Source organism: Mizuhopecten yessoensis, unplaced genomic scaffold (assembly GCF_002113885.1).
Source record: "Mizuhopecten yessoensis strain PY_sf001 unplaced genomic scaffold, ASM211388v2 scaffold673, whole genome shotgun sequence".
In the NCBI taxonomy this organism is placed as follows: Eukaryota; Metazoa; Mollusca; class Bivalvia; order Pectinida; family Pectinidae; genus Mizuhopecten; species Mizuhopecten yessoensis.
Genome location: NW_018403664.1, coordinates 496293 through 512311, shown reverse-complemented (window position 1 = coordinate 512311; position 16019 = coordinate 496293). Strand labels below are relative to the sequence as shown.

General features: G+C 35.9%; 1 protein-coding gene across 1 annotated transcript; it reads right to left on the bottom strand.

The window, feature by feature from the left end:
* Positions 1 to 1093: 1093 nt before the first annotated feature.
* On the bottom strand, positions 1094 to 15680 carry LOC110451794 (ectoine dioxygenase-like). The gene is made up of 10 exons (XM_021499974.1): positions 15468 to 15680; positions 15312 to 15359; positions 11631 to 11715; positions 11384 to 11462; positions 9778 to 9888; positions 9059 to 9150; positions 5005 to 5092; positions 4351 to 4480; positions 4006 to 4157; positions 1094 to 3905 (listed from the first exon to the last, which is right to left on the bottom strand). Exons 2-10 carry the CDS (start codon positions 15325 to 15327, stop codon positions 3822 to 3824), a joined length of 837 nt encoding a protein of 278 aa, XP_021355649.1. The 5' UTR covers positions 15328 to 15359; positions 15468 to 15680; the 3' UTR covers positions 1094 to 3821.
* Positions 15681 to 16019: the final 339 nt, after the last annotated feature.

Genomic DNA, 16019 nt, shown 5'->3' with positions numbered 1-16019 from the left:
TGACGATTTTGTTATAAATCGGGACTAAAAATAAGTCTTCTCTGGTATTTTCGTAGGTCTTTGTGTAAATATTTCCTTTGTTTATATTTTGCCATAATTTCATAGGTTTTCAGTTCGGATTACGGTTCTGTTTACATTCCCTTGTTGCTTTATTTACTTGTCTATCCAGCAGTAGATTGTACATAAAAAAAACTATCTTGCAGGGGAGTACCCTTTCCAGTCTCCATAATGTTGGCTACTTTGGTCTCAATTGAAAGCTTTCCGCTTGTGGTGTTGCAGAGGAGTGCTTTCCCGAATTGATCTTGATGTCCTATTAGGTGCACTGTCAACCCTACTGAACGAGGAGGAGGAGGAGGAGGAGGAGGAGGAGGAGGAACGTATGTCAACTTGAGGTGAATTATTACTAATAGTCAATACAATTTATATATAAAACGATTAACCAGGTACGGGTATCGGAGGTCCTCTGTTTTTTGTGATTTTTTATTTGATTAGGTATTCAAGCAAGTCATAAATTTCTATTCATGAAAAATATGTTTGAAAGAATGCACCATGATAAAGATAACCACACTTTCTTCGTGTGATAAATTTGAAATTAAAAATTTGGTCCTTACAAAGCAGAAAATTGAAAATTATGTTTTCGTTTTTCCGAACATTCGAGTTGTAGCGGTATATTATCATTTTTTTCTACTCTTGATTAAATGTTAAATTGCAACAGCTGAAACAGTTACAGACAAAATTTGGTTATAACACAAAGAAGTCTTGAATATGAAGACATTTTGAAAAAAAAGCCGACAGAATTTTAAGTATTTTTCTAATGAAGATACTGGAGAAATTTTAGAAACCGTATTTCTTTTATAACTTAGCTTTATTCCTTTAGTTTTGCGATGCATGTCATTGTATATTTTCCACAATCTGGTACTCGTCTTTGTGATAGTTAAACCAGAGACGCATACACTCCTCCAATAATACAAAATATCGCTTGGCACACAGTAGTATTGTTTCCTGATTCTTATATAAAACAAATAAACAACGAATTATTTTTATGCGATGTAAACGGCAAACCAAAAAAACATTAATTCAAGGAGCAAAGGCGATCATTTATTTCATAATATTGTTAAAGATTAACAAACACGTTTTGTAATATATAATATATCATATATATTACATGAAGTTTCTAACAGTGGAGGTATTGTGTATGTATTAGATACATTCTATGTAATACACTATATATTTTCTATCTTATCTTAAAGGACGATTCTTGCATGCGTACGGAATTATTGCATTATAGCTTCCAGGGATTTAACCCGGTGACATCAATATGTTATTTTGAATCACTATGTTCCAATCCTATGTAAATTGGTGCAGATAGCTTAAAAACGGCACACCGAGCTTTCCTCCTTATCATTGCTTACATCAAATGGAAGTGTCCATCATTTCTAGTTTTCCTACCTTAGACAGATGTGCATTCCTTAATGCAACAACAGTCTCTGTTTGTAAACATCATTCTTTCTGCAGACAAACTTGTCTGAACGTCGAACGTCTCCTCTGTGACTTTTTGATTCTAAGGTTTCGCACAATGTTGCTTTCACATATCAAAGTTTAGGTTCTGCAGGAATATTCCACGAGAAATAAATGCTCTTGGACCAGAACTGCGCCAATCTTAAAGACGGAGCTGAAAATGCACTGTATGGAAGTTTTGTCACAAATAAATAACAATATCAAGAGCAATATGTCCTTCTTTTACGCGTGTCCTAACTTCTCATCATGTTTTTTTTTAAAGTAAAAACGTGCATGTAATACGTAAGTTGTACATCGCTTATTGTTGGAAATCTTCATCGCTTGATAACGTTACCAATTCCTCAATTCGTCCTTCGATTATAATTAGTTTTGCAATATATTCCTTGATTATCATTGTGGATGATTAACTACCTGTTTTCCCACATATAAATGACAACTGGTTTTTTTTCTCTATTTATTCTTCAGTTTTCTTTGTTATCGGTTTATGTACCAGTTCATCTCATGAGACAAATGCACCAACATTACGCCTTATATATACCTATTTCTCGGTTGTTAATGTTCCCGGTTTCTCTACCTCTCCTTTGCTAATTAGTGTTTCCTGTTTATCACCTTTACCTTTATAGATCGGTTTCTATTCTTCGTTTGTTAGTATTACACGTTTCTGTTCTACGTTTACTTGTGTTAGATTTCTCTGGATAATCATCGCTTATTATCGTTACAGTCTTATCTGACAATATCCGTATATACCTATTTCTCGGTTATTTATCTTACCTGTTTCGCGCGTGTTCCTCAGATTGTGACGATTTGTGTTACCGAATGTGAATTGAAAACCTTCTAGAATACAGAGTATTATATTTTTCATCAAACAAAAGAAATAAGACTTGAGCTGAGCTATGTATAAAAAAAACATTGTATCGATTCCTGCCACAGTTTTCCAGCGTACTCAAAGAAAACCATGAAAAGATTATCTACCTTTTCCTGTTATCTGATATACGAAACAAAAATGTTAATAAAATGACATGGCAGATTTTTCTATATCTCCGTTTACTTTCTATTGTATTGTATTTTCCCATGAGCTGTCCTTTTGAATGGGTACAGATAACAAGGTCGATTCGCTTTTCTTTCAGTTTGGTTTGGATACAACACCTCCAAAGATGATACACTGGAGAAACTCAAAAATCGGGCTTAGTATCTTATCTGTTTATATTTATATTAATTCGATACGTTTATGTTTAATTTTACTTGCGTATGTCTTTTATATTAATTTGTCAAGCGCTTTAGAGCAGTTAGCTTCAGCAGAATAGAGCGCTTGATAAGTTATTAGTTATTATTGTGTGTTACTGTTGTATGTCCGATTTACAGTTATTACTATTTTAGGCGTGTCATGGTGTTTTGGTGCTGGAGGAAAACCGGAGTACCCGGGGATAAACCACCGAACTGCGGCCAGTACCAGGCGACTGTACCACGTAGGCCTCGAATCGTTGACCCAGTGATGGAGGGAGTTAATCGTAGACGGTCAGACGCCTTAACCAATTAGCCAGCGCGAGCATGACCGAAAAATTATCATCACTATTTTACATTACACAAGGACACTTATATTATATTAAACAACGCAACATTTGATACTGCAAACAAATACATACACATGTTCTATGTATGAGATAATCTCAAAGACGTTTAAATGTAGCGCATACGATTTCACAACATAACTTTCTCTTGACAATTGGGTCATTCCGATACGTTCGATTCATCGCAGAGTTCAGTGTTGATCCTCAAGGCATGAAGTAAAGCACCGTCTCTTACTTCCTCCAAGAGAATTAATAATATCATTTGTCACGTAAGAACATATCGCAAATCAGTATTGATGTACATGTATATAGTAGCATAGTTATTTCCCTGTCACAAGAAACAGCAACATTACTTTGCTACAGATTAATAAATGCAAATGTACCCTCGTGTATATAAAGAAATATGTTAAAATACGTAGCATATTTTGTCATATTCCAAGATATTTATTATATCTATACAGAAAACACTGACCTATCTTGTGGTGTTTTTTTTTACTAATTATAGTTATTCATGACGTTAATGTTATAGTGTTAGGTATATAAATGTTTCTGGCACGTTACAAAATAGTGCTGTCTGATAACATCATGTTAGAGGTTAGCAACAATAACAGTTTACCAATCCCTTTATTCTTCACATAACATTTGTCCGATTAGTATGCTACTTGGAATAATCCATATGTCAGTGTTGTGCGTGAACAGGTGCTCCTTCACTGATTTGTTCAGTCAGCCACCTTGTTAAATTTGTGGCTCTACTATCCAGAAATCTTTTCCCTCGAAGTCGGTCATGTTTGTACATCTTCTTACAGCGTCGTCAGAAACCTATATTAATGTAAACAAATAGATAGATATAAGTACCAGCAGAACTGAATATAGACGAACGTTTTCAATATTTCAACAGGCGATATATCTACACGTGTACCTGTTTGATTGGACGATAACCTGGGTGTTTTTGGTGCGGTCCTGGGTTGTTTGACTTCCGGTTGTAGGCTAGAATGAGCGCCCGTCTGATATCGGCACTAGTGTTGTCACTACTCGTATGGAGAACGTTACAGTGGAAGAATAGTGCATCACCTGGCGGTAAAATGTTATAAGTATATGCATGTTATTTGCCGTAGTGCAAAAAACAAACAACACACAACAATAAAAACATTCAGTCGAAGTTGTTCATACCGGTATTTATCTTATAAAATCAATTACAAAAACATGGTACTTCTTTAAATGAAGAACTGAACACACTGAAGTCAGGAATTCTATCTCAGTATACCTGCGTCGAGTTCGGCATGCACGCGCGGAAGTCTTCCTTGTAACTCCTTGACCCTATCCACGTCAGCCCCAGTCTGGTGAGCCACGATTGTATGGTCAATCCGGCCACATTTGTGAGATCCGCTCAGTAACTGCAAATCACAAAGTGATCATTAGGGTTCGTTCATTAAATGCTACCCACTGACTACATGTATATTGAAGTGGCTGAATTTCAGCCAAGGTCTACGAATCATACAAAAATAATACAAGTGATAACCGCGTTTCCTTCCAGGTTTTTCAATGAAATTTTCCGGCTGTTTCGAATCATAAACGCTTTATACAACATTCTTTAGTGATGCTGATCTAATTACCCGTTAAAAACTACTTTGTTGTGTATAACGTTAATTTGCCTCGAAGGTTTTCAATTGCATGCAGAAAGAAAAGGTATTATTATCGATTTTCAAATCTTCTGTTCATCGACGCAACCGCAATGTGAATGTGAATGTGAATGTGAAGTCAAATTCAAAATAATATTTAAGAATTCGAGGTCTTCAGATGATTATTATACAGCACACATAACACGTCAACAACGCAAACATTTCAAGAATAATGTCATTTAAATAATTTTGTGACCAGCGTTAAAATCATTACAATTTTATTAAATCAGTAACCGTACCTGAAGACATCCATTGGCTTTCTTACACTGATCGACTGCCACACTCACAAACATGTCCGGGAACACACAGCCATACTTGTACCAGTATCTGTTATAGAAAACTTCATATCCTGTCATTTACCTTCAGTATAACATAATGGTCACCTCTTTCTCAATACTAAAGTCTGGAACATTTACCTTCAGTAACAATTATGATAACCTAACAACCAATGTCTGCAAGATTTACCTACAGATTAACAGTCATTCTCACCTAACTAGCAAACTCTGTAAGATTTACCTACAGAATAAAAGTTATTCTCAGCTAACAATCCGACTCTAGAAGAGTTAACCGAACCTAATGATAATGGTCACCGCATCCCTAATACTAAAATATTTACCTTCACTATAACTATAATTGTCAGCTCACTATTAAACTTTACAAGTATCTACAGATGTGCAAGCATGGGCGTTTCACTTCCAAACTCATCGACAGTGATTTCTTACAGCTTCTATCATGTTGTGATTCCACAATACCAAAACAATTATAAACAGGTGCTTCTTTCCATTGCGGTGTGTTATACCCTAAAATATAAAACTGTCTGTGTTACCAGCCTGTCGTACCTTACGTAACGTACCATTAGTCCTGTCTCAGGTAACGTATCCATAGTCCTATGTCTAGTTACGTACTCAGGTAACGTACTCATGTAACGTACCCATAGTCCTGTGTATAGTAACGTACTCAGATAACGTACCCATAGTCCTGTGTCTAGAAACGTACTCAGGTAACGTACCCATAGTCCTGTGTCTAGTAACGTACTCAGATAAAGTACCCATTATCCTTTCTCTAGTAACGTATTCAGCTAACGTACCAATAGCCCTGGCTCTGGTAACATACCAATAGTCATGTCTCTAGTAATATACCAATAGTCCTGTCTCTAGTAACTTCCCAATAGACATGTCTCTAGTAACGTACCAATAGCACTGTCTCTAGTAACATACCAATAGGCCTGTCTCTAGTAACTTACCAATATCCCTGTCTCTAGAAACGTATTAAGCTACCGTATCAATAGCCCTGTCGTCTCCAGTAACGTACTCAGGTAACGTACCCATAGTCCTGTGTATAGAAACGTACTCAGATAACGTACCCATAGTCCTGCGTCTAGAAACGTACTCAGGTAACGTACCCATAGTCCTGTGTATAGAAACGTACTCAGATAACGTACCCAGAGTCCTGTGTCTAGAAACGTACTCAGGCAACGTGCCCATAGTCCTGTGTCTAGTAACGTACTCAGATAAACTACCCATTATCCTTTCTCTAGTAACGTCTTCAGCTAACGTACCAATAGCCCTGGCTCTGGTAACATACCAATAGTCATGTCTCTATTAACTTACCAATAGTCATATCTCTAGTAACTTACCAATAGTCATGTCGCTAGTAACTTACCAATAGCCCTGTCTCTAGTAACTTACCAATATCCCTGTCTCTAGAAACGTATTAAGCTAACGTATCAATAGCCCTGTCGTCTCCAGTAACGTACTCAGGTAACGTACCAATAGTCCTGCATTTAGTAACGTACCAATATCCCTGTCTCTATCAACTTACCAATAGCCCTGTCTCTATAAACTTACCAAAAATCATGTCTTTAGTAACATACCAATAGCCCTGTCTGTAGTAACATACCAATAGCCCTGTCTCTAGCAACATACCAATAGCCCTGTCTCTAGTAACATATCAATAGCCCTGTCTCTAGTAACTTACCAATATCCCTGTCTCTAGTAACATACCAATAGTCCTGTCTCTAGTAACTTACCAATAGTCATGTATCTAGTAACTTACCAATAGTCCTGTCTCTAGTAAATTACCAATAGCCCTGTCTCTAGTAACTTACCAATAGTCATGTATCTAGTAACTTACCAATAGTCCTGTCTTTAGTAACTTACCAATAGCCCTGTCTAGAGTAACTTACCAATAGCCTGTCTCTAGTAACTTACAAATAGTCATGTCTCTAGTAACTTACCAAAAGCCCTGTCCATAGTAACTTACCAATATCCCTGTTTCTAGTAACATACCAATAGTCATGTCTCTAGTAACTAACCAATAGCCCTTTCTATAGTAACTTAGCAATAGCCCTGTCTCTAGTAACGTACCAATATCCCTGTCTCTAGCAACTTACCAATAGTCATGTCTCTAGTAACTAACCAATAGCCCTTTCTATAGTAACTTACCAAGAGCCCTGTCTCTAGTAACGTACCAATACCCCTGTCTCTAGTAACGTACCAATATCCCTGTCTCTATCAACTTACCAATAGCCCTGTCTCTGTTAACTTACCAAAAATCATGTCTTTAGTAACATACCAATAGCCCTGTCTCTAGTAACGTACCAATAACCCTGTCTCTAGCAACTTACCAATAGTCATGTCTCTAGTAACTAACCAATAGCCCTTTCTATAGTAACTTAGCAATAGCCCTGTCTCTAGTAACGTATTAAGCTAACGTACCAATAGTCCTGCATTTAGTAACAAACCAATATCCCCGTCTCTATCAACTTACCAATAGCCCTGTCTCTGTTAACTTACCAAAAATCATGTCTTTAGAAACATACCAATAGCCCTGTCTCTAGTATCTTACCAATAGCCCTGTCTTGAGTAACTCACCAATAGCCTGTCTCTAGTAACTTACAAATAGTCATGTCTCTAGTAACTTACCAAAAGCCCTGTCCATAGTAACTTACCAATATCCCTGTCTCTAGAAACGTATTAAGCTAACGTATCAATAGCCCTGTCGTCTCCGGTAACGTCCTTAGGTAACGTACCAATACCCCGGTCTCTAGTAACGTACCAATAGTCCTGCATTTAGTAACGTACCAATATCCCTGTCTCTAGCAACTTACCAATAGTCATGTCTCTAGTAACTAACCAATAGCCCTTTCTATAGTAACTTAGCAATAGCCCTGTCTCTAGTAACGTACCAATATCCCTGTCTCTATCAACTTACCAATAGCCCTGTCTCTATAAACTTACCAAAAATCATGTCTTTAGTAACATACGAATAGCCCTGTCTCTAGTAACTTACCAATGGTCATGTCTATAGTAACTCACCAATAGTCCTGTCTCTAGTAACATACCAATAGCCCTGTCTCAAGTAACTTACCAATAGTCCTGTCTTTAGTAACTTACCAATAGCCCTGTCGCTAGTAACGTACCAATAACCCTGTCTCTAGTAACTTACCAATATCCCTGTTTCTAGTAACATACCAATAGTCATGTCTCTAGTAACTTACCAATATCCCTGTTTCTAGTAACATACCAATAGTCATGTCTCTAGTAACTAACCAATAGCCCTTTCTATAGTAACTTAGCAATAGCCCTGTCTCTAGTAACGTACCAATATCCCTGTCTCTAGCAACTTACCAATAGTCATGTCTCTAGTAACTTACCAATAGTCCTGTCTCTAGTATCTTACCAATAGCCCTGTCTAGAGTAACTTACCAATAGCCTGTCTCTAGTAACTTACCAATTGTCATGTCTCTAGTAACTTACCAATATCCCTGTCTCTAGTAACATACCAATAGCCCTGTCTCTAGTAACATACCAATAGCCCTGTCTATAGTAACTTACCAATATCCCTGTTTCTAGTAACATACCAATAGTCATGTCTCTAGTAACTAACCAATAGCCCTTTCTATAGTAACTTAGCAATAGCCCTGTCTCTAGTAACGTATTAAGCTAACGTACCAATAGTCCTGCATTTAGTAACAAACCAATATCCCCGTCTCTATCAACTTACCAATAGCCCTGTCTCTGTTAACTTACCAAAAATCATGTCTTTAGAAACATACCAATAGCCCTGTCTCTAGTATCTTACCAATAGCCCTGTCTTGAGTAACTCACCAATAGCCTGTCTCTAGTAACTTACCAATTGTCATGTCTCTAGTAACTTACCAATAGCCCTGTCTCTAGTAACTTACCAATAGCCCTGTCTCTATTAACGTATTAAGCCAACGTACCAATAACCCTGTCGTCTCCAGTAACGTAATCAGGTAACGTACCAATAGCCCTGTCTCTAGTAACGTACCCATAATCCTGGTGCCATTCAAATGTGCCTCCAATGTAGGGTTCCTTGGTTACAAGTTTGGTATGGTAATGGTAAACCTCACCTCCAAGAAGCTGTGAACAGACACCAAACGTCAGTAAGTATAAGTATATACTGAACACTCATCTGGCTAATGCTAATGCTTAACCCTAACCCTGCTCAACATGTAGATTACACTATTAGGCATTACTTAACACATAATTCGCACTGGTGTTATCTGATTTCTTCTCATCAAAATGCCTCTGATATATATTATATGTTGAACAATATTTGAAATCAGTTTTTTTCATAATCTAAACAAACATTATTTGGATCGTTAAAATAATTTGAAACTTTGTTCATATATTGTATTAATATTATGTATATGTGATATCATATATATGGAAATCAAACGCCTATAGTTATTTTAACGATAAATTACAGAATCGATTAAACGATTTATAAATATATATAAAAATGTTTTCTTTTTTCAAAATACTGCTGTTGATATATATAGTTTTACTAAGATCTCGGGATTTCTTCATAAGGTCCCATTTGAGAAATTTTGCAGCAAATGTTAAACCATAATTGATATCCTTTTTATAATTTCCAGAAGGTTGTAAATAACCTAGACAAATTGATCTTGTTTAACAGAAATAAATTTTTAGACGATATATAATACGGAATTTGAAATATGTTCCATTGAATACATGTTTATATACCTTATCACATGTACCTGCCACCTTATGGCAGCGAGCCACCATTCCTGTGACGTCTTCACCTGGATGTTGCCACAGTATGAGCTTTGGTTCCTTGCCGCTTTTGTCGGGTCTCTGCATGGTGAAATTATTTAGAAATGACGCACAGGACAATTTTTTTACAAAATGAAAGGAGAACAAGTTGTAAAGTATCTTATGTCAACTGAGAAATGAGGCGAGTAACCTGAACTATGATCTGTTCAAAGATCAATTGAAAGAGTCTCCATCTTGTCTGTGTGGTGATGCTTATGAAACTGCTACCCATTATCTGTTACCATGTCCAATGTATACTGATGAGAGACAAACTTTAATAAATGAGATTTTTGAAGTGTGTCCGGTTAATCTTGATAGTAAACCACTTCTTAATGGAAGCACTATGTTAAACAATACTGAAAATAAATCTATACTTGGTAGTGTTCTTAAATATATATACAACACAAGAAGACTTGTTTAATTAATCAAAACAATCTATAAATTTTGTTATATATAGTCATAATTGATAAAGTATTGTCCCTAAACCATTATGTGATTCTACTGCTTGTTATATCTACATTGATGTTTATACTATACACCTAAAGGATTCAGCTTTGGGTGCTGTTTTTACTGATGGGTGCAATCAAGTAAAACATAATTGTGCTAAGTTTTGCTTAGTGTTCTGTGGTCGAATCTGGATTCTTCTCGAGTTGATGATTTGTGAACGTTAGAGGCCGTTAGTGACATTTTGTCTGAAACTCGATGGGATGAAAGATTTACACATAGAACACTGGCAATACATCTTACACATACACTACAATTTCAAAATCTTCTAGCTGAATTGCCTCATTTTATTTTTTATATTTTGATGTTGTTGTATCCCTTACTTTTTATCACTCCTACCATTGATATATATTGATACTAAATGGTTCTATACTTTTAACTACTTCATGCAACAGCAGCAGAGTATGAACAGGGGGCATTAATGACTTGCAAAATAATTTACAATTGTAGCAATTTCTCTGTTTAACATATCATTAGGGCATTGCTTTCCTTTTACTAATTCATTATGATTGACTTTTTAATAAGAGCATTGTATAGCTAAAAATATCAGTTAAATATTTATATGTAATTGAAACATACATGGAATTATCTCCCCTATACCATCTGCTATATACAGACTGGGGATATATGCTACTTATTATATATAATTTGCATCAATATTTTCTTACAAACCATTTCATTCATCTTTGTCTTTGTCATGTCAACCTAAGGAGAGAACTTATATAGGCCTAGCCTGCTGTTCAATCCTATTGTTTACTCAATAAAATGTGATGAAATGAAATGAAAGTATTACTGAGAACAATATGAAGGCAATGAGAACGAGGACTTAGTGAAAGCAATCATGATAATAACAAATAAGTAATGGTACAGATAAGTAAGTAGTTAAATCTGCGAGTAAGCTAGTACCAAGATCAAGTTAGCAATGTAACCAGTAAGCCATTTTAGAATGATATTAATAAAGTTCAAAACAACTCAAGCATAGATAAGTCGACCATCTCTTGTATAAAACTGGGTTTGTAGGATGTATACTCACTCCGTACTGGAACTTAAGTACTTCAGGACTTTCAATGACCTCTTTGACCTTAGTCAGCTCCTCTTTGTCCAGTAACCCCCTAAACATCAATCAAATTAGATTATTTAAAACATGCTCGTGTTGCTGCCAAGAAATATTTATGACAAGACGTATCAGGATAGCATAGATTGAAAGTCGATTGAAGAACATGTATCTTAGCCCATATTTACTAGATACAAAAGTATTGACAAACAGCACTGTTACTCGCCTGATAAGTATGTAACCTTTGTCCCAGAACGTTTGCAGGACGTCATCTGTCACTTCAAAGGAACCGTCGTCACCCAGTTGGAATTCTGCAATAAGACAAGAAAACTAGCATGGTGATACTGAGCCTTTCTCATCGATTTGTTTAATTTTGCTTTTGATAATTCTATTAGCAATGTTTACCTTGTTCTACCTACTGCTGGTCAAGCTACTCTTTGTACGACATGAGACGACATGGACAAATAATCCACATTATCAATAATGTCAACAGATATTCATTCTTCAGTTGTAAGTTAACATTGTAAAGACTATAATTAGGGGCAATCAACAAATGCCATCCTCCGTAGAGGTCCGAGTTACTATTTAAGTATGCGATAAAAGAGGAACAAGTTACTCTCCATACAGGTTAAAATCACCATTCAGATCAATAATTAACAACTTCTTTCTTTGATGCCATGATAACTCATATCACATAATCACGGATTGTTCAATATATTTCCCATGTTTGGACAGTGGTTTAATACAGGTTTTGCCAACTGTCATCCTTGTCGTATTCTTTTGAAGACTGCTTTTCATGGGTAATTAAAGTTGTTATCACAATTTAACGGCTGCTCCAGATCAGTACTGAGTATCACGAGTTCCTAAACAGGTTTGCCCTTTTGACAAATCAACTACACAACCAAACTTTCTTCCGGAGAGGTAGAGGGAGAGGCTGCGGTGGTCAACATTAGATTGATAATATTCTTTGGTGTTTATTAGCAAACGTTTGTCCATTGTGGCATATCTTGTTGATGATATAATTCCTTTTCTAAATTTTACAGGAGATATCATGACCGGTTAATTGAACATGAGATATCATGACCAGTTAGTTTTACAGGAGATATCATGACCAGTTAATTGAACAGAAGATAGCATGACCAGTTAATAGTACAGGAGATATCATGACCAGTTAATTTTACAGGACATATCATGACCAGTTAATTGTACAGAGGATAGCATGACCAGTTAATTGTACAGGAAATATCATGACCAGTTAATTGTACAGAAGAAAGCATGACCAGTTAATTGTACAGGAGATAGCATGACCAGTTAATTGTACAGGAGATATCATGACCAGTTGAGTGTACAGGAGATAGCATGACCAGTTAATTGTACAGAAGATAGCATGACCAGTTAATTGTACAGAAGATAGCATGACCAGTTAATTGTACAGGAGATGTCATGACCAGTTAATTATACAGGAGATATAATGACCAGTTAATTGTACAGGAGATAGCATGACCAGTTAATTGTAAAGAAGATAGCATGACCAGTTAATTGTATAGGAGATATCATGACCAGTTAATTGTACAGGAAATATCATGACCAGTTAATTGTACAGGAGATATCATAACCAGTTAATTGTACAGGAGATATCATGACCGGTTGAATGTACAGGAGATAGCATGATCAGTTAATTGTACAGAAGATAGCATGACCAGTTAATTTTACAGGAGATATCATGACCAGTTAATTGTACAGGAGATATAATGACCAGTTAATTGTACAGGAGATAGCATGACCAGTTAATTGTACAGGAGATATCATGACCAGTTAATTGTACAGGAGATATCGTGACCAGTTAATTGTACAGGAGATATCATAACCAGTTAATTGTACAGGAGATATCATAACCAGTTAATTGTACAGGAGATATCATGACCAGTTGATTGTACAGGAAATAGCATGACCAGTTAATTGTACAGGAGATATCGTGACCAGTTAATTGTACAGGAGATATCATAACCAGTTACTTGTACAGGAGATAACATGACCAGTTAATTGTACAGGAGATATCATGACCAGTTAATTGTATAGGAGATATCGTGACCAGTTAATTTTACAGGAGATATGATGACCAGTTAATTTTACAGGAGATATCATGACCAGTTTATTTTACAGGAGATATCGTGACCAGTTAATTGTACAGGAGATATCATAACCAGTTAATTGTACAGGAGATATCATGACCAGTTGATTGTACAGGAAATAGCATGACCAGTTAATTGTACAGGAGATATCGTGACCAGTTAATTGTACAGGAGATATCATGACCAGTTGATTGTACAGGAAATAGCATGACCAGTTAATTTTACAGGAGATATCATGACCAGTTAGTTTTACAGGAGATAGCATGTATAGTAAACTGTACAGGATATATCATGACTAGTGAATTGTACAGGAGATAGCATGACCAGTAAATTGTACAGGAGATATCATGACCAGTTAATTGTACAGGAGATAGCATGACCAGTTAATTGTATAGGAGATATCATGACCAGTTAATTTTACAGAAGATATGATGACCAGTTAATTTTACAGGAGATATCGTGACCAGTTAATTGTACAGGAGATATCATGACCAGTTAATTGTACAGGAGATATGAACAGTTAATTTTACAAGAGATATCATGACCAGTTAATTTTACAGGAGATAGCATGTATAGTAAACTGTACAGGATATTTCATGACTAGTTAATTGTACAGGAGATAGCATGACCAGTAAATTGTATAGGAGATATCATGACCAGTTAATTGTACAGGAGATAGCATGACCAGTTAATTGTACAGGAGATATCATGACCAGTTAATTTTACAGAAGATATGATGACCAGTTAATTTTACAGGAGATATCATGACCAGTTTATTTTACAGGAGATAGCATGACCAGTTAATTGTACAGGAGATATAATGACCAGTTATTTTCACAGGAGATATCATGACCAGTTAATTGTACAGGAGATATCATGACCAGTTAATTGACAGGAGATATCATGACCAGTTAATTATACAGGAGATATCATAACCAGTTAATTGTACAGGAGATATCGTGACCAGTTAATTTTACAGGAGATATGATGACCAGTTAATTGTACAGGAAATATCGTGACCAGTTAATTGTACAGGCGATATCATGACCAGTTAATTGTACAGGAGATATCGTGACCAGTTAATTGTACAGGCGATATCATGACCAGTTAATTTTACAGGACATATCATGACCAGTTAATTGTACAGGAAATATCATGACCAGTTAATTGTACAGGAGATATCATGACCAGTATCATGACCAGTTAATTGTACAGGAGATATCATGACCAGTATCATGACCAGTTAATTGTACAGGAGATAGCATGTATAGTAAACTGTACAGGATATATCATGACTAGTTAATTGTACAGGAGATAGCATGAATTGTACAGGAGATATCATGACCAGTTAATTGTACAGGAGATATCATAACCAGTTAATTTTACAGGAGATATCATAACCAGTTAATTGTACAGGAGATATCATGACCAGTTAATTTCACAGGAGATATCCTGACCAGTTTTGTTTATTAAGTGTGCTCTTGGTGTATTTGTTTTTCATGTCTTTTAATGATAGTCCGCTGTTGTCCTTGATAATTGAGTCTGTATGTTTACAGGTGTTTTATTATTGAATCATACCGGGAGTAACTTTATCAAAAGTTGGCTAATCATATACATTGTATAAAGTTACAATCTTCAGAACACTGACGACAGAATAGACTGGAACAAAATGACAATTATGACCGGAACAGGAAATAGAAGATTACATGCGCAGTGAACATAATGATAAAGATGATACGGAACAGGTTTTAATATATAACGATTGGTGTACATACCGCATGCTTTATCCATTACGTCGGCCACGTACGGTTGCAAATGAATGGCTTTGTTATGAAATAGAAGAAACAGTCATGCAAACATGTGTAAACATTATATTAATTCCTCTTTATTCATACGCGTATAAATTAGTATCGGTTACACGTTGTACTCACCCTGTAGGATGTGTGTGTCCTTGGCCTGGATTCAGGTAGAGATAGGTACATCTGATATAGATATGGTCATCTTGTTGTACCGCACTCATACATGACTTATCATATGATTAGGAAGTTAACTACAGTCACGACTAGTTATGTTAAAGGTTTTAACATGCTAATCTCATCTAACACAGTCGGAGTATGTGTGTACGAAAAGCAGTACGTTCAACTTTGAACAGCGTTTTATCTGCCCTGTATCTGTCTGTCCCTGTTTGACCCGAAATGACCTTCTGCGTTAAAGGGGCATTACTATATTATATAAACATCTTCATTAAGTCTATAAGTATGCAATGTATATGCATTCATAGTTATTGTTGAAATCACAAATTCACCCTGAATCCTTGACCATTTCACAGATATTTTAATCTCATTTAGTCTCATAAAAAATAACGATTTTATAAAATTCAGTATTTAGATAAAATATGTGTATGAATCGTGTATGGTTGGTATCCAAGGTTTCAATCTTGCATCGTAACGCTGATAACGTCAACACGTTGGTCATGCCATAAT